At 48.3% G+C, this 23,387-nt stretch overlaps 1 protein-coding gene across 3 annotated transcripts; it reads right to left on the reverse strand.

Annotated features, from left to right (window-relative positions):
* Window positions 1–1,246: 1,246 nt before the first annotated feature.
* Window positions 1,247–21,900, reverse strand: PLA2G5 (phospholipase A2 group V). Of its 3 annotated transcripts, none has more exons than XM_061394645.1 (5): window positions 21,634–21,900; window positions 6,945–6,994; window positions 5,587–5,731; window positions 2,532–2,638; window positions 1,247–1,829 (listed from the first exon to the last, which is right to left on the reverse strand). In XM_061394645.1, the coding sequence occupies exons 2-5, from the start codon at window positions 6,982–6,984 to the stop codon at window positions 1,705–1,707; spliced, it is 417 nt and encodes a 138-aa protein (XP_061250629.1). In that variant the 5' UTR covers window positions 6,985–6,994; window positions 21,634–21,900; the 3' UTR covers window positions 1,247–1,704. The 3 variants fall into 3 exon arrangements, with proteins under 3 accessions (XP_061250629.1, XP_061250619.1, XP_061250608.1); XM_061394635.1 differs by lacking the exon at window positions 21,634–21,900 and adding an exon at window positions 10,607–10,650; XM_061394624.1 differs by lacking the exon at window positions 21,634–21,900 and adding an exon at window positions 10,451–10,544.
* Between the last annotated feature and the right edge of the window lie 1,487 nt (window positions 21,901–23,387).

Below are 23,387 nucleotides of genomic sequence, written 5' to 3' on the forward strand. Positions count from 1 at the left end.
CCTGCTGCATCGCACAGTGGGGGAGAGTGGATACATGTATATGTGCAGCCGAGTCCCTTCACTGTCCACCTGAAACTGTCACACATTGTTAATCGGCTATACCTCAATACAAAATGAAAGTTTAGTACTAAAAAAGAAGCTTGGTCCTGATCTAATATTTGAAGAGAAGATGAGGGAGTCAGGTATCAAGCCCCACGGGAGAAGCGTTTATGAGGTTTCATATAATTAAGGCTAAGACATGGAAGCCACTTAGACATCTGCAGCTTCAGAGCCAGGCGGGTCCTGAGCGGTCACGTGAACAAGGGTTTCTCAGATGGTTTTGACGGCAACCGTACAGTGTTATAAAACTGACACCTGGACCCAGTCCGCCCACATGTACACGCCCAGGATAGAAACACAAAGTGCTGGACCAGCACTTTATGACTTGTGCTTTATTGACACGAGCATGCACACACACGCATGCACAAGCCTGTGCACACATGCACACGCCAGATGCAACCGTCTAAACGCATGTCACCACCCACCAATGGAGGGGGCCATGATTAAAATGATCTCTCAGACCTGCACTTGGAAAGCTGAGATCAGGAAGGTCAAGAGGCCTGCCCAAGGGCACCCAGGATATATGCAAAGTCAGACTAGAATCCAGTGTCTAGTTGCCAAAGCTATGACTAACCTAGACAGCATATTAAAAAGCAGAGACATCACTTTGCCAACAAAGGTCAAACCCACAATAAATTTTTAAAAAACTCTAATTTTTCAATGTCTTGTTCTGGGAAATCCCAGCATTTCCAGCATTCTGGGAAAACCTCAGCATTCCCAGGTGCATCAAGATAGCTTTGGGGTTCCCAATTTACATCATAAGAAACATTACAATTTCTTTTAAAAAAGACCAGAAATCAGAGAGGTTGAGTAATGAGCCTGAAACCACACAGCTGGAGAAGCCAAGCTGGCATTCAAATGAGGCGCTCTCTGGCTGGAAGCCCACCATGGCACGGTTGTCAGTCACCTTCTCCCCACCCACCAGAGGAAGAATGAGGTCCAGTGCTTGGCTCGAGAGGATCCCCGAGGCTTAATATGAACCCCAGAGAAGGATTGGCACTCATTCCAATCCTTCCCATCCCAGGAAGCCTTCTAGTTACTAATCTGCACCTTTATCCTCTGGGACAGCATGGTTAACACTGAGTCTATTGCCCCCAACAGCCAAGAAAGAGATGCAGGCAATCCCCCACGGTGGGGGAAATATCTGTGGTTATTGTTAGTCTTGAAAAGGAATTTTATTTAATATCTCTGTAGCAGAATTATGGGAGTCACTTTTGATTCTACTTGAGTAAAAATTCTCTGCAAGTTGGCAGTGACTGTGGAACTGAAAAGTTAACACATCCCAGGAAAGCCACCCTCCTGGGGAAATGAGACTGATCTTCAGGGATGAGGAGACACATGGCCGGCCTGGAGTCAAGGGTGAGCTTTCAGCACCAGAGCAGGTATTCTTGCAAGAAGGCCTTGGCCTTCTTGATCTAGTGACATGAGTCACTCTCCTGGGACTCGCTGGTGGCTGAAGTGTGGGTGTGGGGGTCCTCCAAGCCCAGTGGGACCATTGAGACTCCAGACCTGGAAGCTCCCTGGGAAGCCCAACAGAGCAGGTGAGCTCCATGCTGTAGTGAGGGGAGCAAGCTTCCTGGCCCAGGAGGAGCTCTCTGAGGGCGACTAGGTGCAGAGGAAGTTGGGAAAGTATTGATAAAGAGGGTTGTAGCTCCTCATGTTTCTTTTCAGGCAGTAGACGAATTTCTGATCGCATGCGCAGAGCTGCTGCTGGCAGCGGGACCCGTGTTCTGCAAACAGGATGCCAAATGCAGGATGAGAAAGCAAACAGACGCTCTGTGACACTGACTCCAGGCTGGCCCTGGAGCAAGATTTCCTGCTAGCCTGAGTGGACACCCCAGTCTCCTTCCTACTCTCAGCCTGAGGAGGGATCCCAGCTTCTATGCTGAGGGTGCATCATCGGATGGAAGGGGCACAGCCACTAGCAGCCCAGGGTGAGGTTTGAGCCCAGGGAGACCCAGCTCCTGCCCTCAGGGAGTCTCCAGTCTGATGGAGAACACAGATACCCTCCAGAGTTCCCAGTGTGATGGTGGAGACAGCTCTGGCTCTGGAGAAACTCCAGTTCTCAGAGAGGAGAGGCCATCCCCAGATTTAACTTTGAACTCAGATGGACCTGAGCTTGAATCCCAACTCTAGCTGTGTGTGCTTGGCAATCCTTTTTGAGTCTGTTTCCTCATCTGTAAAATGGGGACATTAAACCCACCCACAGCAAGCAAAAGGACATATGCAGAGCGCTTGACTCCTACAGCATGTTGAGCCTAAGACCCTTCAACCTGTCCTTGGAGGTCAGACACAGCTGCAATAATCCTGCCTCTCTTGCCCCCATCTCTGCCCACCCAGATATAGACTGGCTGAGCTCTCGGGACAGCTGACCTCAGAGACAGCAGGAACCCAGGCTCTTCGGGTGACCCGAATGGAGGCCCCAGCCTTACCGCAGATGATGAAGCCCCACGCAACCCTGTATCTGTAGGCCTGTGTCAAGACGTCACAGTCTTGTGTCTCCATCTGGGCGTAGCAGTGGTCATGCTTCCAACAGCACCTGTCGATGCAAGAGCCTCAGATCCCAAGCAAAGGGCATCTGTGCCTTGAGCAGAAGCCACCATGTTGGTTAAGGTCTGATCAAGAAAGAATCTCATAGTGGCTAAGTCCTTCCATTAGGGTTGCCCCACACTTGTACCAGTTCACAGGCTGGCTCTCTCCTCCTGGGCCCATGGGGAGACTACATTTCCCAGCCTCCTTTGCAGGTATGTGTGGTCACATGACTAGACAGCCTGTCGGCCAGGGAAATGCACAGAACTTCTAGACCTACCCATAGAAACCTCCCACTCTGTGGTCCTCCACTCTCTCTCTCCATCTCAGCAGGAAGGAAATGTCCCAGCTAAGGGCTCTGAGGCCATAGGGAGAGCCACAAGACAGGAGAAACCTGGGTCCTGGAATTGATACGTGATTCACATAGTTAAGTGAGCAAAAACTAAACTTCAAGGATGATAGGCATGGACAACTGTATGTTTTTTTAGATTTACAGAAAAATTGAGAAGATTATACCAAATGCCCCCTTCTACCCCACACTAGTTTCCCCTATTATCAACATCTTTCATGAGTATAATACATTTGTTACAGCGAACAAATGAATTTGCTGGTTGTTGTTTAGTCACTAAGTCATACCCAACTCTTTTGCGACCCCATGGACAGTAGCACTAAGCTCCTCTGCCTGAGGGATTTCTCAGGCAAGAATACTGGAGTGGGTTGCCCTTTCCTTATCCAGGGGATCTTCCCGACCCAGGAATCGAACCTGCGTTCCCTGCGTTAGCAGGCGGACTCTTTTCTACTGAGCCACCAGGGAAGCCCAACAAACCAATATTGACAAATGATTAAATAAGCATTAACTAAATAATAACGTATCACTGTTGGGTCCTTAATTGTTGAAGTCCATAGTTTTGTTTTTTGTTTTTTTTATTTCCTCAGTGTTTACCCAAATGTCCTTTTGCATTCCGGTATCAGGTACAGACACCGTATCACACGCGGTTGTCCTGCCTCTTTAGGCTCCTCCTGGTCATGGCATTTTTGTCACACCTTCCTTGTTTTTGATGACCTTGACAGTTTGGAGGAATGGCAGTCAAGTCTTTTGTAGGGTGCTCTCCTACTGGGACTTTGCTGATGCTTTTCTCAAGACGGGTTATGGGTGTATTTTGCAGCCTATGTTGCCCCCGTTTTGGCCACTGGGAGCGCCCTTGTTTGGTTCCTATGCTCTTTGACATACTCTCATCAATGTGGGGTTTGGTTTAGGTTTATTTTGTTCAAGGCTTTCCTTACTTTCGGAGAAGGCAATGGCACCCCACTCCAGTACTTCTGCCTGGAAAATCCCATGGACGGAGGAGCCTGGTAGGCTGCAGTCCATGGGGTGGCTGAGGGTCGGACATGACTGAGCAACGTCCTTTTTACTTTTCACTTTCATGCATTGGAGAAGGAAATGGCAGCCCACTCCAGTGTTCTTGCCTGGAGGATCCCGGGGACGGGGGAGCCTGGTGGGCTGCCGTCTATGGGGTCGCACGGAGTCGGACACGACTGAAGTGACTTAGCAGTTCCTTACTTTGGGGCACTACAAAAAGCTCTGGTCCATCTTGCATACTTCCTGCCCAACTCCTTGGATCGGTCATCCATCCAAGAAGCCCGGGCTCCTCTCTTGGAGAAAAGTTTGGGAACCAGGTGTGGGCGCTGGGCGTTGCTTGCTGCTTCTGGAGCATTGTTTCTTTTAGGGCCTTTCAGCTGACAGAGCAAAACACATGTGTGTGTGTACTGACCCATGGATACACACATATATTTACATATTTCTACATGTAATCATCTGCATCTATATTAAATTTTATGTTTAGTTGCTAAGTCATGTCCAACTCTTTTGAGACTCCATGGAATGTAGCCTGCCAGGCTTCTCTGGCCATGGGATTTCCCAGGCAAGAATGCTGGGGTAAGTTGCCATTTCCTCCTCCAGCGATCTTCCCAACCCAGGAGTTGAACCCACATCTCCTGCATTGCAGGTGAATTCTTTTACTGTTGAGCCACCGGGGAAGCTCCTGTACTAAGCTAGCCAGGAGTTTCTACTGAAGTCTCAACTCTAATCCATAATCGCATAGAACATTCTAGCTTCCTGTCACTGCTTGTCTGGTCTGTAAACTCCCACTCCATGTGCCCTTCACTTGTGGAAACATCCCATCTCATTATACATGTTTAGCTGTATAAGAATTGGTAACCCTGCAGGTTATATTTTGCAAAGAGCAATCTCTCCCACCTCACATGTTCTTCTAGAACACTGCCACTTCCCAATCAAGAAGTGGAAACTCGGCCGTCTCCATCTTAAAGCCGTTGTGACTGCCTAGACCAAGAGAGCAGCAGAAGTGATGCAATAGCGTCTCAGAGGCTGAATCATAAAAATGCCATGCTCTCTGGTCATGCAGCTCCAGACCACTCCCCCTGGGAACCCAAGAGTCACCGGGCTGTGGGGAAGTCCATACAGCCTTAGAGAGGCTTAAGGGAGAGGAACTGAGGCCCCTGGCCCATAGTCTCAACTAAGTTCCCAGCCAGTAGGCAGCAACAACTTGCCAGCCTTAGGAGTGAACCTTCTAGAAACTGGATCACCCCGCCTCAGCGGGGCTGCCCAAGCTGAAGCCAGGTGGAGCAGAGACAAGTCATCCCACCAAGCCTTGCCCAAGTGGCAGAACCTTAGCCAAATAAATGGTTGTCATTGTTTTAAGCGACTACATTTGGGGGTCTTTTTTTTATGTAGTGGTAAGTCAACTGATACATTAGCCACTGAGATTCTGGAAGTTACTGGATACATCTTGGGCAAGTCAGTTAACCTCTTTAAGACCCCGTTTTCTTATCTATAAAATGGTGCTTAAATGCTCATATTTCAGAATTGATATTGAATTAAATGAGATCATGTGGGAACAGAGCCTGGAGCCTAAAGGGAAGTTATGACAATTGGCTCACCAATCAGTCCCATCCATGGGGGTGCCATGACCCCCCCAGCCACAGTAACAGCCGTAGAAGCCATAGTACTTCAGGGCGGGCTTTCCAGTCACCTTCTCAATCATCGACTTCAGGTCCAGCAAGCTCCCTGGGACAGCAGGCACACCTGAAAGACAGCCATGTCCCCGGATGAAACCCAGGCATGCCTGCTCCCACTTTCCCGCATGCTCCCACCCTTTCTTTCACCTTGGGGCTTGGAGGGACCAAGATGACCCTTTTTTATCCTTCCCACTCGTGAGAGAGGAATGAGAAAATTGAAGGCAAACAGTGTAGGGGAGGGGTTAGAAGTCTGGATGTGGAGAATGAGCCACTGGGTTCAGGTCCCAGCTCTATCGCTAATGCAGAGTATCACTTCATCTCTCAGAGCCTCAGTTTCCTCATCTGCAAAATGGGGGCCCTACAATGAATGCCTACCTTTTGGAGACACCATGAGGGTTGAAACAAGGTAAGGTATGTACTTTCCAAGCACAGTGACAGACACATAGTGAGTGACCAAGGAATATTGGGGATAATGAATATGGTATCCATATGCAGTAGGCAGAAGGCACTTCCTTTCTCTCCTGATGACACACCCCTCCCTCCCTGAAACGAATACTATTTGAAGCAGGAGGCACAGAATCCTAGAACAGCGTGGGACCTGCAGGGATCTCTGAAGCCAGCTCCCTCATCTCACAGATAGGAAACTGCAGCTCAGAGGGGCGGGTGCCTTGCCCAGGGTTTTACAGTGTGCCGGAGGCCCTCTCCCTGCACCTGGCCTCCCGCTCCTCCTGCAGTCTCTAGGGATCTGGAAAGGCATCAACAGGACAGCCTGTCAGAGGCTGTGTGCTTGGTAATGTAAGTCATGTAGGGGTTGTAGGAGAGACCTAAAGCCGAGCTCCCCTACGCTGGGCTGTCACCTCTAGGTGGGAGGTAGGAGCAGGTGGGGTGTGCAGAAAACCTGGACAGGCCTGAGCAGAGAATGTCCAGGATCGTGGAATGGAGTATTGCTATAAGAGTCTTGTTTTCTGATAGCTTTATTTTTCTTTTTATTTGGCATCAAAGTAAAATATCTGCCTCCCACATCTACAAGCCCCATATCCTCCACATAGCACCATCTATCCATATCTCCTCCTGGGATCCTGCCCCAGCCTGGCCCGTCAGCAATTATCCTGTGTCAAGGATGAGGAAACAGAGGCTTAGAGAGGTGAAGGCTCTCGCTGAAACTGACATGTTCAGGGCAGAGCCAAGATTCAGAATCAAGTCTCCAGGCCCTCTGTGACTGGTCTCCTTCCCACTACCTTACTGTCCACAAGTTCAGGGCTCTCAGAGCAAGCACTTACTACAAGCCAGGAACCAAGCCAGCATGAGGAGGCCCTTCATCTCCAGGGTTCTGGAAAAGAAAACACAGCCCATGACACGCCAATCAGCAGAGGTCCTCATGGCCTATTCGGACCCCGCTCCTGGCTAAGGAGGGCTGCTCCGTGGCCCACTAGGCCCCACCCTCTCATGCTGGGCAGTAAACAGGCAACTGAAGCTTGAAAAGATGAGGCAAAAACCTCAAGGAGTTGACCCAGGAGATCTCTGGGAGGAGAAGGGGCACCCGTGGGGTGTTGTCCCCATAGAGATGGGAGAGAATTTTCCCATCAGAAATGCCCCAAACCCAATTGTTCCTCCTTGAAAATTGTTTTCCAATTATATTTTATGGCTGTGTTGGTATAAAAACAAATGCAATCCAGGCTGGATTCACTCTTCTACATTCATGATATTATATTTATTTTTTTCTCCTGACTTTAAAAGAATTTAAAATTGAAATATTCTTAGGACTTCCCTAGAAATCCAGTGTTGAAGACTCTGAGCTTCCAGTGAAAGGGGCATGGGTTTGATCCCTGGTCGGGGAACTAAGATCCCACATCATACAGTGCAGCCAAGAAAGTAAAAAAATAAAATAAAATGTTAAGAAGTTCTGCTTCTTTAAAAAAAAAAAAATTAAAGCAGTTTCATAGGCCCCAGGCACTGTGTCTACCTAAAAAATAAGTCAGCCCTGGCTGTGCACAACAGTTATGAAGGGTAAGTATCATTGTTCTAAGGGAGAAAAATGTGTACCCCAAAACGTGTCTCTTTGGTGTAGGGATTAATTTAGGCTGGTTATTTTTAAGAAGCAGAAGGTTTCTTTTTACTTCCCCCTTGGCTGCCTCAAGAATTTAAATAAAGAGTCTGTTCCAGGCATAGAGCTATCAGCAGAGACATGTGCAAGAAATCCGGGAATAGGTGTGGTGAGGGAACTTGATGGGGCCTAGGGATCAGAGTCCACCTGTGTTCCATGGTTCTCTGCAGGCCCGGCAAACATTTGGACGCCAAACATTTGCCTTTCCAACTTTGCCTTCTTCCCCTTTGAAGTCCCAAACCACTACACACAACATCCTCTTTGGTCTTTCTCGCTGAAGATGGTTATTTAAGGTAAGGGTTTGGGCCATTTTGGTGAGTCTCTGTTTTCCTGGATCTCTCCCATGTATACATGTTACAAAATTTTTGTTTCATTTCGTCTGTTAGTCTGTCTGATGCTGATTTGATCCTTAGACCAACCAGAAGAACTTCTAGGTTGGGTAGAAGAGAATTTCTTCCTCCCCAACAGTTCCCATTTTGCTAGTAAAGAAATGGAGACTCGGGGACTTTCCTGGTGGCCCAGGGGTTAAGAATCCACCTTGCAATGCAAGCGACTTGAGTTCAATTCCTGGTTGGGGAACTAAGACCCATACGTTGTGGAGCAACTAAGCCTGAGACCACGACTAGACGGTCCGTGTGACACAGTGAAAGATCTCACATGACCCAACGAGGACTGCACGTCCCGCAGCCAAGACTTGACTCGGCCAAATAAATACTAAACAAATTGAACAGAAGAAGAAAAAGAAACAGAGACTCAGAGAGTTGAAACCACCTGCCAGGAGTCACACAGCCGGCAAAAACTGGAGGCGGGGTTCAAACCCAGGCCTGGCGCACCCCTCACTGCTCCACACGTCCTCCCTGCCCAGAGGGGTGTGTTCTCCTTTGAGCTGAGAGGATCGGGGTCCTTCACAAGCTCTACCCCATGGGCCTGGAGACCCCAGCTTCCCTCCCCAGCATCTCCCTTTGGCAAATACATGAATCCCTAACCCAGAGTCCATAAACGTCATGCCGGAAGGCAAGGGAAATTCCTCGTGTCTTGGGCTGGTGATGGATTCTAACTTGCCTCTTAAGAGCTTCTTGCTGATGGCTGTCTGCTTCCCTTTCCTCCTTCGATCCCAAAGCCCTTGTTCACCCAGAGCTGCTTGGCTGGCCTGGAGTCTGCTGGGATTCGACTCTGATGCCCTGCCTTCTCTGATCTCTCAGTTCAGTGATCACTCTGCTGGCCCTCTGCCCCAAGCCCCTGGCACCTCCCAAGGCCTGGCTCCAAACATACAACCTCCATCTCCGAGGGCTCCCAGCTGCTGGGCTGGCCTCTGTGGGCCAGCTTTAGTCCAGAAGCTCCTCTGAGTTCCAGGAACATTCCTGGGGGTTCTGTCCACCCACAGCTTCTGCTCTGAGAGCTCTAAACAGCCAACGAAGATGACCCTGGACCCTACCTTCCAGGCCAATCTTCCTCACTGCTTCCTGGGGCTGTGATAGAAAGTGGACGCCAGCTGCCATGTACCGGGCAACTAAGACATTCCAGACACCGTCCATGTCCCCTTAAACCTGCCAGTGGCTCCAATGAGTGGGGACTGTTAAAGCTGCTGCATGGTCTACCCTCTAACAGTCATTTGTTGAGTGAGAGAATACCCACTGCTGATTTTACAGATGAAGAAACGGAGCCTCAGGAAGGGGAAGTGAGATGCCCAAGGATTCAGCCTGGGACCATGACTCTATCCTTTGACTGACCCTCCTCCACTGCTTCCAAGCAGCCTCTGTGTATTAATCATCTTGCTCATTTTCTGTATTTCATGATGCTTTGACATCTTGGGGACCTTGCTAGGCTCAGCCCCTCCAAGACTAGCTGATTCTTAGATAAAGCAAAAGGCTTTTCTGTGAACAAGGCTTTGAAATGCAGACCAACAGATCCTAAACTCCCTTGTCCAACCACCTCCTCTATGTCACTCTCACACTCTGAGCTACTATATCCCCTGGCCTGAATCACCCCAGGGCCAGGACCAGACCACCAGGGATCACCCCTACAGCTTGAAGTCTGCTGAAAGTGTGCAAGCTGGCCAGTCCTCAACTGCTTACCCTGCCCTGTCTTGCCTTCTCCACACCACCCAGGGCAGGTTTCCCCTCATTTCTTCTGCCTCCTGAGAAAACCCTGGTGCTTCCCCTGCGGCCCTGCAAGGTGCAGTGTGTCCGCTTCTCTCGGAAACTGTAACAAACTGTCTCTCAAATGCAACCATCTCCTGATCCGTGGGCTTCAACATACTTGAAGAAAGCCAAGATCCTAGCTGCACATCCGAACATCTTGGGACATGGCTCAGCATTGAGGGAGCTGTACCAGGCCCCACACAGAGGGCTCTGAACACTCACAAAAGACGCTTCACGGAGAAAGTGGCAAAGGCTGGAAAAGTGGACCATCCGTGAAGCCCAGGCTCCAGGAGGAGGACGTGGGGTTGACTATTTTTATCAAGCAACCACGGAGGAGAATGAGCGAAGCCAAGAGATAATTGTGGAGTGGAGCAGAGGCTGCGGTAATGAGAAATGCGGAGAGAGGAGACAGCCTGACAGAAGCATGGACACGTGGGGGCCGGGAAGCGGCCGGGTCACCGAGGGGACGGGTTCTCCGAGTCCACGGGCAGCAGCCTCCCTGCTCCCAGGATCCTGCCCCCAGCCCGTCCCTGCCTCTCACCTGACAAGGACCATCAGCGCTAAGCCCCCGCTACACAGATGGTGCTGCTGGGACCTTCCGACGCCTGGGGGAGGCTACTCGCCCTCTCACAGCCCCTCCCTCTGAGTGCCCTCCCCCACCGCCTCGGGCCAAGCAGCCCCCAAGGAGGCTCCTCACCAGCGACACCTTCTCTCTGGCCTCGGGCTGGAGCGGAGGCAGGAACTGGGCCCAGCTGGTTTTAAGGGCCTCCCTGCCCACTTCCCACACTGCCTGCGTCAACTCCAGGCTTCCTAGTAACACACAGGAAACCTTACTCCACCCCTCAAGACCCCTGGGGATTTTTTTCCCTCTCTGTGTAGAGAGGCAGCTATTTCCTGACCCAAAGTCGGGGGTCTGGATGGCTTTCAGGACAGACATGGAGGCCACTCATGGTCAAGGTTCTTCTCCAGCAATAGCCCATTTTTCCCTGACATCCCCCTGCCCACACACGTACACACACACACACTTTACTGAGAAGATGTGAGCTCCTTCCTCCCTCCGCCCTTGACTCTTTCCTCTTTCTCTCCCACCATGACAGCAGCATCAGAAAGAAAGCCCCTCCGTGGACCCTCATGAACCCTTCTCTTCCCAGGACCTAGACAAAACCAGCACCATGCCCTGGAACCCCGCAAACTCATCTCAATATGGAAGGTATTTATTGAGTGTCTACTCCCTGCCAGATTGTTGCTGGAGACCCACTGTGAATAAGACAGACACCCAGCCCCCAGGAGCCTCCCTTCTGGTTGGGAAATATAAATAAATACAGTGTGTCCAAGGGCATTACCTTCCGTGGGAAAAGTCCTCTCTGTTCTTTCACATTTCTTTTTCTGCCTCTTTTCCTCCCTCTGCCTACAGGTATACACCAGCCTCTTCACTCTAAACCAAACGAAAGGCAGCCCCACCCCACCCCTGAAAAAGAAAACATCCCTTGCTTCTGCCGACCTCTCTCCAGCTTTCTTTTTCTCCTAAAAACCAAAACTCAGGACAGAGACACCTCTTCTTGCCCATCACCTCCTCCCTTCTGAACCCCTTGCACCTGCATTCTGTTGCATCCCTAAGACAGCAGCCAAGGGTCCCCCCAAACCTGGTCTAGCCCAAGCTTGGGCTTCTCCCAAATACTCCATCCCACTGACCACCTCCTCCTACTTGAAACTCATTCCCTCTGGTCTTCAAGAAGCCACAGTGTGCCCTCTGCCCTCCTGCGGCTCACCCCCTGTCTCTGTTAACCCTCAAATGCAGATGTTTTCAAAGGACTTGCTCCCCACTCTCTACCTCTCTCACAGGTTGGGTTATCCCTGTACAGGGATTAAGGTCATATTTATACACAGATGTATAAAGAAAGCTGAGCATCAAAGAATTGATGCTTTTGAGCTGTGGTGTTGGAGAAGACTCTTGAGAGTCCCTTGGTCTGCAAGGAGATACAATCAGTCCATCCTAAAGGAAGTCAGTCCTGAATATTCGTTGGAAGGACTGATGCTGAAGCTGAAACTCCAATATTTTGGTCACCTGATGTGAAAAACTAACTCATTAGAAAAGACCCTGATGCTGGGAAAGATTGAAGGCAGGAGGAGAAGGGGACAAGAGGATGAGATGGTTGGATGGCATCACCAACTCTACGGACATGAGTTTGAATAAACTCCTGGATTTGGTGATGGACAGGGAGGCCTGGAGTGCTGCAGTCCATGGCGTTGCAAAGAGTCGGACACGACTGAGCAACTGAACTGAACTGTCCCAAAAATCCCTGGCCGCGAAGCATCTGGCACTAACTCTCACACAACAGTAACCCTGCTGCTAAGTCACTTCAGTTGTGTCTGACTCTGTGCAACCCCATAGACGGCAGCCCACCAGGCTCCCCCGTCCCTGGGATTCTCCAGGCAAGAACACTGGAGTGGGTTGCCATTTCCTTCTCCAGCGCATGAAAGTGAAGTCGCTCAGTCATGTCCGACCCTCAGCGACCCCATGGACTGCAGCCTTCCAGGCTCCTACATCCATGGGATTTTCCAGGCAAGAGTACTGGAGTGGGGTGCCATTGAGTGGAGTGCAAATGACTGAATTCACAGAGGAGAAAGGACAATGTCAGGTCAAAGAGCCTGAGCTGCCCATCAGACAGAGAAGTCTTGAAAACTGAACGTCACCTCTGACTACTCATGTCGCCTGACCTCCTGAGGTCTCAGTTTTACCATCTGTAAAACAGGACAATAACAGGAGCAACTTCATTTTATAATTGTGATTTGATGAGATGAGACAGGCAGAGGGATTCAGCACAGTGCCTGGCATCTAGGAGGTATTTACTGATCATAACTGCTATAAATATTATTGCTGTTATGTCTTTCCACTAAACTGAGAGCCCCACGAAGGTACATTCTGGGTCTGCTTCATTTCTGCACCCCCAGCATCTGGCACATAGTAGGTGCTTAGGTAGCTTTGTTGAGTAAATGCATGACTCCTCTGGCTCTAGCTTCATTCTCATCACACTCCCCAAGCCCACACTTTAAAATATAATTATTAAATATATTTTATAATTATATAAATAATATTATATTGGTTTCTATTTATATATAAATTATATTTATATAATGTCCTGCAGGAACCCCAAAACTAAACTCACTGTGTCCCCCATGACTCAGCCCCTCCCACCTCCCCATCTCTGGTAATGGAACCAATCATTCATGCTTCAGCATTAAAACACTCAAAACACTTCAAGTGGAGACTTTTGAATGCAAGATTCTTCTCTGGTTAGTTTCTGACCCCAGCACTCAGAACAAGATGTAACCCATGGTAGGGTCCACAAGACATGTCTGTGGAATGAATTAAAACCCCATAAGCATGCTGGGCACTTGGCATGTCTGTCTCATGAAGTCTTGCCCAGGGTCAAAGACCTGGACAGCCGTTGACACCCAGATACTGTCTTGCCCTGAGGCCCTGGGTGGCTGAAACACCCCTAGTCTCATCAAACTATTTGATGCCCCCCAGGAAGCTGGCACATAGAATAGGATTGCCCGGGACTCACTGCCAGAAAGTCTACATTGAGTCTTCCTCCTCCAGGAAGTTTCCCCTGATTGCTCCTTCTACAGGACATTTGCCTGTCTCTGCAAGGTAATAGAACTCATCACACACACTGTCCACTTTGGTAATTCCTGTTGGAAGAAATGACAAGGCCAACAGCTCAGGAAGAAAGAAGAGAAGAACTCAGTATCAGTGAGTTTCCATAGTGCCACAAGCAAAAGACAAGTTTGGTGTTCATGACCTTGAAAGTGAAAGTGAAAGTTGCTCAGTCGCGTCCGACTCTTTGCAACCCCAAGGACTATACAGTCCATGGAATTCTCCAGGCCAGAGTACTGGAGTGGGTAGCCTTTCCCTTCTCCAGGGAATCTTCCCAACCCAGGGATCAAATCCAGGTCTCCTGCATTGCAGGTGGATTCTTTACCAACTGAGCCACAAGGGAAGACCAAGAATACTGGAGTGGGTAGCCTATCCCTTCTCCAGGGGATCTTCCCGACCCAGGAATTGAACCGGGGTTCTCCTGCATTGCAGGCAGATTCTTTACCAACTGAGCTATCAGGGAAACCATCCATGGGATTTTCCAGGCAATAGCACTGGAGTGGGTTGCCATTGTCTTCTCCAATTCATGCATTAACCCTCACAAAATCGTGTGGGGGTACAGTGATTCCATTCTGTCAGTAAGGAAACTGAGGGGCAGATGTTAGTTTGCCCAAGGTCACACCTAGTAAAAAGTAGAACCAGACTCTTAAGCCTGTCCTGTCACTTAAGTCCAAGAATTTTCCATTACACAAAGAGGTTGAAACCCAATAAAGACATAGTGATTGGGATTTTCCCAGGACATCCACCAAAGTGTCACATGAATTCCTTATAGACCAGATGGAGAAGTGAAAGCTGATTTAGAGTTACAACCTCATATTACCAGTAACTGATGAGTCAAATTGGATCTTTGGTTATATAGTTTCAGCCCAGGGCAGTATGTAACCCTTGGAAATGCTTTGCTTGTCTTATAGAGTTCCTTTTAAAAAATGGAGTTAATAGCTGATGTATAAACATTAGATCTCAGCCTGAGATCCAGATTTCCAGCTTCTGCTTAAAAGATCTAGCAGTCCTGGCTCTGGGGTTGAGAAGTGGCCACACCCACAGACTGAACATGTGTTTGACTTTGCCGTGGTGGTCTTCCCCATTCCTTCTGCCCACCCTGACTCTCGGCTGCTCTCTGCCTGGTGGGCTCTCTAAGGGTTTGCCATAGAACTCAGTCTTGAGTTCTAGCCTCTCCACATGTTCATCAGCAATGGGACAAGGGGTGCCTTGAGAGCAGAAACCATCTCTTCCACAATCGTGTTTCAAGTGCCGAGTTCAGAGCCTAGTACTTAATAATTGCTCAGTAAACACTGTATAAGGAACCCATCCCAGGATGAAGAGTTTACTGAAGGCCTTCTGAAAGAGGAGGTGCCTTGGCTGAATCTTTAAGAGTAGCTTGGAGAGCTTGGAACTTTGTGCACTGCTGGTAGGAACGTAAAATGGTACAGCTGCTGTGGGAAACTGTGTACGGCAGCCCCTTAAAAACTAAAAGTTCAGTTCAGTTCAGTTGCTCAGTTGTGTCCGACTCTTTGCCACCCCATGAATCGCAGCACGCCAGGCCTCCCTGTCCATCACCAACTCCCAGAGTTCACTCAGACTCACGTCCATCGAGTCAGTGATGCCATCCAGCCATCTCATCCTCTGTCATCCCCTTCTCCTCCTGCCCTCAATCCCTCCCAGCATCAGGGTCTTTTCCAATGAGTCAACTCTTCGCATGAGGTGGCCAAAGTACTGCAGTTTCAGTTTTAGCATCAGTCCTTCCAAAGAAATCCCAGGGCTGATCTCCTTCAGAATGGACTGGTTGGATCTCCTTGCAGTCCAAGGGACTCTCAAGAGTCTTCTCCAACACCACAGTTCAAAAACATCAATTCTTCAGCGCTCAGCCTTCTTCACAGTCCAACTCTCACATCCATACGTGACCACTGGAAAAACCATAGCCTTGACTAGATTAACCTTTGTTGGCAAAGTAATGTCTCTGCTTTTGAAAATGCTATCTAGGTTGGTCATAACTTTCCTTTCAAGGAGTAAGCGTCTTTTAATTTCATGGCTGCAGTCACCATCTGCTGTGATTTTGGAGCCCAAAACAATAAAGTCTGACACTGTTTCCACTGTTTCCCCATCTATTTCCCATGAAGTGATGGCACCAGATGCCATGATCTTGGTTTTCTGAATATTGAGCTTTAAGCCAACTTTTTCACTCTCCTCTTTCACTTTCATCAAGAGGCTCTTTAGTTCCTCTTCACTTTCTGCCATAAGGGTGATGTCATCTGCATATCTGAGGTGATTGATATTTCTCCCAGCAATCTTGATTCCAGCTGGTGCTTCTTCCAGCCCAGCCTTTCTCGTGATTTACTCTGCATAGAAGTTAAATAAGCAGGGCGACAATATACAGCCTTGACGTACTCCTTTTCCTATTTGGAACCAGTCTGTTGCTCCATGTCTAGTTCTAACTGTTGCTTCCTGACCTGCATATAGGTTTCTCAAGAGGCAGGTCAGGTGGTCTGGTATTCCCATCTCTTTCAGAATTTTCCACAGTTGATTGTGATCCACACAGTCAAAGGCTTTGGCATAGTCAATAAAGCAGAAATAGATGGTTTTCTGGAACTCTCTTGCTTTTTTGATGATCCAGTGGATGTTGGCAATTTGGTCTCTGGTTCCTCTGCCTTTTCTCAATCCAGCTTGAACATCTGGAAGTTCATGGTTCACGTATTGTTGAAGCCTGGCTTGGAGAATTTTGAGCGTTACTTTACTGGCGTGTGAGATGAGTGCAATTGTGCAGTAGTTTGAGCATTCTTTGGCATTGCCTTTCTTTGGGATTGGAATGAAAACTGACCTTTTCCAGTCCTGTGGCCACTGCTGAGTTTTCCAAGTTTGCTGGCATATTGAGTGCAGCACTTTCACAGCATCATCTTTCAGGATTTGAAATAGCTCAACTGGAATACCATCACCTCCACTAGCTTTGTTCATAGTGATGCTTTCTAAGGCCCACTTGACTTCACATTCCAGGATGTTTGGCTCTAGGTGAGTGATCACACTACTGTGATTATCTTGGTCATGAAGATCTTTTTTGTACAGTACTTCTGTGTATTCCTGCCACCTCTTCTTAATATCTACTTAATATCTACTTTTAATAAAATTAAGAGTAGAGTTACTAAATGACCCAGAAATTTCCTTCCGGGTATGTGTCCCAAAGAATTGAAAGCAGAGTCTCAAAGAGATATTTGTACAGCCAGGATGATAGCAGCATTCTTTACAATCACTAAAACATGGAAACAATCCAAGTGACCACGGACGAGTCAATGAACAAATAAAATATGGCACCATGCAATGATATTCAGCCTTAAACAGGAAGGAAATTCTGAAATAAGTCAGTCACAAAAAGACAAAGATGGTATGATTCCACTTATATGAGATACTTAAGAGTAATCAACATCCTAGAGACAGAAAGTAGAATGGTGGCCAGAGTCTGAGGGAGGGAGAATGAGGAATTAATGTTTAAAGGGTGCAGAGTTTCAGTTTTACAAGATGAAAAGAGTTAAGAAGATGGATGGTGGTGGTTGCACAACATTATACACATACTTAATGCCACTGAACTATGTACTTCAAATGGTTAAGATGGTGAATTTTAGGTTCTGTGTATTTTATCACAATTTTAATTCCATAAGGCGCCATTTTTTTCCCTGCATGGCACTTATCATCGTCTTTTTTTTATTATGTTGTATGCAGTTTATTATTTGACAATTTTTTCCTTTTGCAAACCTATAGATGATTTATCTAATAACATTTAGGTACAAATAATGAAAATTCTATATACTTGAAATGATTTCATATTCACTGATCATAGTTCTCAAGATTAAACCAACAAATCATAGAAATATTCCAATGCAACAAACTAGTAAATTGGATTTTTCCTTTATAAACTTCTGCCAATTATCAACATTCAGCTAACTTTAACTTCTCCCATTAACTTAGCAAAACTTGAGTAATTTAGCGATTTAGTAATTTCTATTTAGCAATTTCTCATGTCCATTTTACCTTTCTACAGCTTGGCAGTGCTTCCCATTATCTCTAATTCTCTTTGACGTATTTTTTTTTACTTGTTTATGATGTCTGTCTCCTACCTCTTCCGCAAGAGAGCAGGAAGATTCTCAGTCTTGCTCTTCATGACAGTATCAGCTGCTAGCACAAAGCCTAATACTTATGTGGTAGTCAGTACTCATTTGTGGAGTGACAATGATTGGATGGATGAATCAGTTAAGTCTGGAGGCAGTAGCAGCTCCACTGAATTTCAGCCATGACATAAGTTGGCTACAAATAAAGGAACTAAAGAGCCTCTTGATGAGGGTGAAGGAGGAGAATGAAAGAGCAGGCTTAAAATGAAATATTAAAAAAACAAAGATCATGGCATCCGGCCCCATTACTTCATGGCAAATAGGTGGGGGAAATGTGGAAGTAGTGACAGATTTCCTCTTCTTGGGCTCTAAAATCACTGCAGATGGTGACTGCAGCCATGAAATCAGAAGACGTTTTCTTCTTGGCAGTAAAGTTAAGACAAACCTAGACAGTTGAAAAGCAGAGACATTAGTCTGCCGACAAAGGTCCGTATAGTCAAGGCTATGGTCTTCCAGTGCTTGTGACAGCTGGACCATAAAGAAGGCAGAGCACTGAATAATGATGCCTTCAAACTGTGGTGCTGGAGAAGACTCTTGAGAGTCTCTTGGACAGCAAGGAGATCAAACCAGTCAATCTCAAGGGAAATCAACTCTGAATACACGTTTGATTCAGGGCAGAAGGAGAAGAGGGTGTCAGAGGATGAGATAGCTGGATGCCATCACTGACACAGTGGATGTGAACTTGGGCAAACTTCGGGAGATGGTGAGAGACAGAGAGGCCTGGCATGCTGCAGTCCATGGGGTCGCAAAGAGTAGGACACGACTGGGTGACTGAACAACAGCAGTGAGTTGGCTGCTTGCCCTAAAGATACACACAGCCAGCCCTGTCTTGAGCTGTTACACACGTAACAGACTCAACTTCAACTTTCACCAAAACTTTTGCTAAAAATGCAAATCCAAACACCTACTTGATAGCAAGAATGCGTTTTCCTTTATCTTTGAAAAATCAGTTCAACTATTTGCTGTCAAGAAACATTCCCTGAACTAGCCTTCCTCTCTGACTCTGTTTCTGTCGTTCGCTCCACCTGGCGTGTTCTTCACCCTCCTTTTCACCTGGCAAAGCCTACTTGTTCTCCCATGCAGAAATGGCCCCCCTTTTTTGGAGGCAGAAGAAACCCTAGGACCACCTGTGGCTCTGAAGACCCAAAACCTAAGACCCAACGTTCTAGGCTCATAATCCTGAGGTGCTCAGGATTCCAGGCCATTCCACTTGTTTTCAGCCCCAACCCAACCCAGCAACCACTTCCTGAGCCGTTCCTGTGAGCAGAGCTCACATGGAATGTGGCAGTAAGGAAGTAGATGCCAAGCTCAATTGAGAGGTCGTGATGCGACCCCTAACTGTTAGGATCCGGTAGATGAGGACAGGTCTTTAGAATGCCAGTGGCTCCCAGAAGAACATCTGAACTCCTTCCCCTGGCTTACAAGGAGGGGCTGCCTCTTCCAGATGCCTTCCCTGATACCTGCATGGCAGAACTCATGGTTTCCCCTTCTGTTCCTGGGTCAATTGTCCTAACCTCTGTGCTGCCGAAGTCAGAAGATCTGTCTCCCCATCAGGCATGTGGCCCCTCATGATCTGCTCACCCCTTTCCAGGCTTGCCTTGGGTCCACCCAAAACCCAACGCATTGCCGGGAAGAAGACTGACGCCTCCCCTTTCCAGTCCGCAGTGCGATGGCCCTCTCTCCCTCCCTCTTGCCCCCTCCCTCTCTCTTCCCCCTTCCTCCTCCTTCCCTTCCTTCCTGTTACCCCATCCACTTTCTTCTCTTCCTCCACTCCTACCCCTCTTTCTAGACTTCCCACACTTATCATTCAGTCACTGTTTTGTGAACACCTATTGTGCTGAGCTCTGGTTCTGGGGCAGAGCAATGAACTAAGACAGATGAGAACCACACCCTTGTGGCTCCCATGGACTTTGCATTCTGTAAGGAGCGGACAGAAATAGACAGTCAACAAGAAAAACACAGAATTTGTTAGGTATTGATAGACGCTATGGAGAAAAAATCAGGAAAGGAGGAGTGGGAGTGGTGTGTGTGCGTGTGCGCACGTGTGTTGGTGGGAGGGGGCTCGTGGTGGTAGTAACCAGTTTAATAGGGTGGCCAGGAAAGGACTTACTACAGAGGAGACGTGAAGGAGGGGAGGGAGGGAGCAGGCTATAAGGAACCTGGAGAAGAAGTTTCCAAGTAAAGGAAGTGCAAAGGTCCTGGACCAGAAGCACGCCTGTAAATTGGAAGAATAATAAGGAAATCAGGTGTACCTTTGCTAAAATAAAACCTTCTGAACCCATTGCCTTGCCCCAAGCTGGGTAAGTTTCCTGTCTCTGTGCTCTCCCAGCAGCCTGCGAGCTCCCTCGTCATAGCATCAGCCACACTCCATTACAACGTCTCCCCACCAGACTCTGAGCAACTTGGGGACTTTTCCTTTGACATTCCAGCACCCAGCATAGGGCTTGTGCTGTGCTTAGTCGCTCAGTCCTCATGTCGGACTCTTTGCAACCCCATGGACTGTAGCCCACCAGGCTCCTCTGTCTCTGGGAATCTCAAGTAAGAGTACTGGAGTGGGTTGCCATTTCCTCCTCCAGGGGATCTTCCCAACACAGGAATCAAGCCCATGTCTCCTGTATCTCCTATTCTGCGGGTGGATTCTTTACTCACTGAGCCATCAGGGAAGCCCTTAAGACATGTTTATTGACTGCCTAACTGAATCAATCAATCAATCAATCAATGAACAAATTAGGCTCTATGAATCCTTGAGGGTGTCTTATTCATCTCTACCCCTGGCAGCATCCAGGAACCCAGAAAAAAACGTGTGCTGGATGACCAATAGGAACAGCTAATGCTTATTAAGCACAGACACCATGCTAAGTTCTTTATGTGGCTTAGCTCATTTATCCTTAAAGCGATCCTCTGAGGCAGGCACAACTGTCAGATGCAGTTTGCCCATTGGGACCATGAGGTTCAAAGGTCAAGATATGGCTCACCCAAATCAGATAGCTGGTAGGTGGCAAAGCTCTGCATTGAACCTCGTAAATTTGACACCCAAAGCCATGTCTACTTAACCCAAAGTTAAATTGCCTTCCAGAGATGGGGGCCTGGGATTCGAGGGAGAAAGGGCTAGGGGGAGACAGAGGAAAGGAGAGGAAAGACCTTCCTACAAGGGTGAGGAGTGGCATCTTCCCCATCTCTGGTCTTCTCTCCGTGAGCACCAAAGTTTCCGGCACACAGAGGGTGTTCAGTAAAAGTTAAGGAATATTAAATAGTTGTTGATGATTCATTTTCCCAAAGAGGAAAGTTTTGTGTGGTTTCAGTTAAAAGAAATTCTGTCAGATTAACATGAACACAAGTCCCAACTTGAACCCTATGGTGATAACCCTGCCCAGCTTTGCCCCTAATCTTAGGAATGAGCTTCTGAGTAACCTCTGTCTGCTTTTAGGTGAGGCCTTGTCTCCTTAAGAATGACACAGCTGGGGACTTCTTGGCAGTCCAGCAGTTAAGGATCCACCTACCAAGGCAGGACACACGAGTCTGATCCCTCTCTGGGAAGATCCCACGTGCTGAGGGAAACCAAGCCCGTGCCCTACAACTACTGAAGCCTGTGTGCCCAGAGCCCATGCTCTGCAACAAGAGAGGCCACCACAGGGAGAAACCCCCGCACCACAACTGGAGGAAGCCTGTGCACAGCAACGAAGACCCAGCACAGCCAAAAGTAAATAAATAAGATTTAAAACATGAACGACATGGCTCACAAGGTTTGATGCATTCTGGGTAAAGGACCCCACAGCCCAAGGGATCTCCCCTCAGGGTCTGTGCCCTGCCTGCCCCTCCCAGGGACCCCTCTCTGGCTCCTCAGATGCCACTTTCTCAGTCTCTCCCACTGCCGCTGGTTGGCTTGCAGTCCCCTGGCCCACCACTGACCTCTCTGGCCTGGCCTCAGCTCCTGTTCTCCTGAGCAGCCTCACTGGGCCGCGTCTAGAGCCCCAGGTCCTGCTGGCTCCCCACTTCCAGTCACAGCACTGGGGTCCAAGGGCTGCAGATCCCAACAGGTTCTAGGCCTCCAGAATCCGAAAGCTGCGAATGAGAGGGTGCAGTGAAGGCAGTCCCGGAGGTGGGGAGGAGGAATTTCTGCCCAAAACCAGCCGGGCACCCCTCTGCTCAGCCCCCAGCTCTCCTGGCAGATGCAGGAAGTCCAGCAAAAGCCTGGAGCCTGGGACTGGCTCTCCTGCCAAAGGGGCCTGGGCAGTCACCCAAAGAATCCCAGCAGGGGTAGATGTGAGTCCTGAACTATTCAGGTCATGGCCTTATCTGCTGCACAGGCCTTGCTAATCCCCTGAGCCTGGAAGGATCGCAGCCACCTCGGCCCTGAGCTCGGAACTTTCTGCGGGATCTGACAGTCTACTAAGTAACCTGACTGTTTGCATCCCTGGGCTCCTCAGTCTTGATGGAGGCGGGAGCCTGGACCCAGATCCTGGGGATGGGAGCCTAAGAAAACATGTGGGCAGGAAAGCGATCAGAAGGGAAAGTATTGAAGCAGTCCAGGAAGCAAATGTACTTCTTTTTTTATTTTATTTTTATTAACACCAAAAGCATTTTGCATGGGGTGTAGCCGATGTGCCAGCCTGGATGGGAGGGGTTTTGAGAGAGAGCAGATACATGCATATGTATGGCAGAGTCCCTCCCCTGTTCGCCTGAAACTCTCACAACACTGTCTATCGCAAACGTACTTCTGGAAGTGAGTTCTGAGAAGGGGCATCGGTGGCTGGAAATTAAGTTGGTGTCATTCATTTCTGAATTCCTATCATCATTGTGTCCCGAATGCCTACGCTGTGCCAGCCGCTGTGCTGAGAGGCGGGTACAGAGATGAATAATGGAGAGGGTGGTAGTGGTGTGGGGAAGTCCTTGCTCTCAGGGAGCTTGAAGTTTAAGGATGGAGAGAGCTCAAGAATAAGCCCTCCACCAAAAATACTGCAGAAGTGCCAGGAAAGAAACGCAGTAGCTGAGAGACAGAGGCCCGCCCAGTGCATGGTTATTAGCTAATAACTATGGGCATGAGAAATGCTGGGCTGGAGGAAGCACAAGCTGGAATTAAGATTGCCGGGAGAAATATCAATAACCTCAGATATGCAGATGACACCACCCTTATGACAGAAAGGGAAGAGGAACTAAAAAGCCTCTTGATGAAAGTGAAAGAGGAGAGTGAAAAAGTTGGCTTAAAGCTCAACATTCAGAAAACTAAGATCATGGCATCTGGTCCTATCACTTCATGGGAAATAGATGGGGAAACAGTGGAAACAGTGTCAGACTTTATTTTTTGGGGGCTCCAAAATCACTGCAGATGGTGATCGCAGCCATGAAATTAAAAGACACTTACTCCTTTGCCGGGGACCAGCCCCGGCTGATCCAGGGAATTCGAAGCGGGGACGGCGTCGGCGAGGATCAGGAAACAACTGCTTAATTAAACGTTAATTAAGGATATAAAGAGTAATAGAATGAGGATAGCTCAGTGAAGAAATTCAGTGGAGAAAAGAGGCTGAATAATTCAGCCAGAAGGTAAGAGAAAGAACGACATGGTGAGACCAAGTTTCGGTGAACAAGGCCCGCACTTTATTTTTCAAAGTAGTTTTTATACCTTAAGTTATGCATAGAGGATAATGGGGGAGGGGGTAGAGTCA

The sequence above is a fragment of the Bos javanicus genome, chromosome 2 (genome assembly GCF_032452875.1).
Source record: "Bos javanicus breed banteng chromosome 2, ARS-OSU_banteng_1.0, whole genome shotgun sequence".
Classification (NCBI taxonomy): domain Eukaryota; kingdom Metazoa; phylum Chordata; class Mammalia; order Artiodactyla; family Bovidae; genus Bos; species Bos javanicus.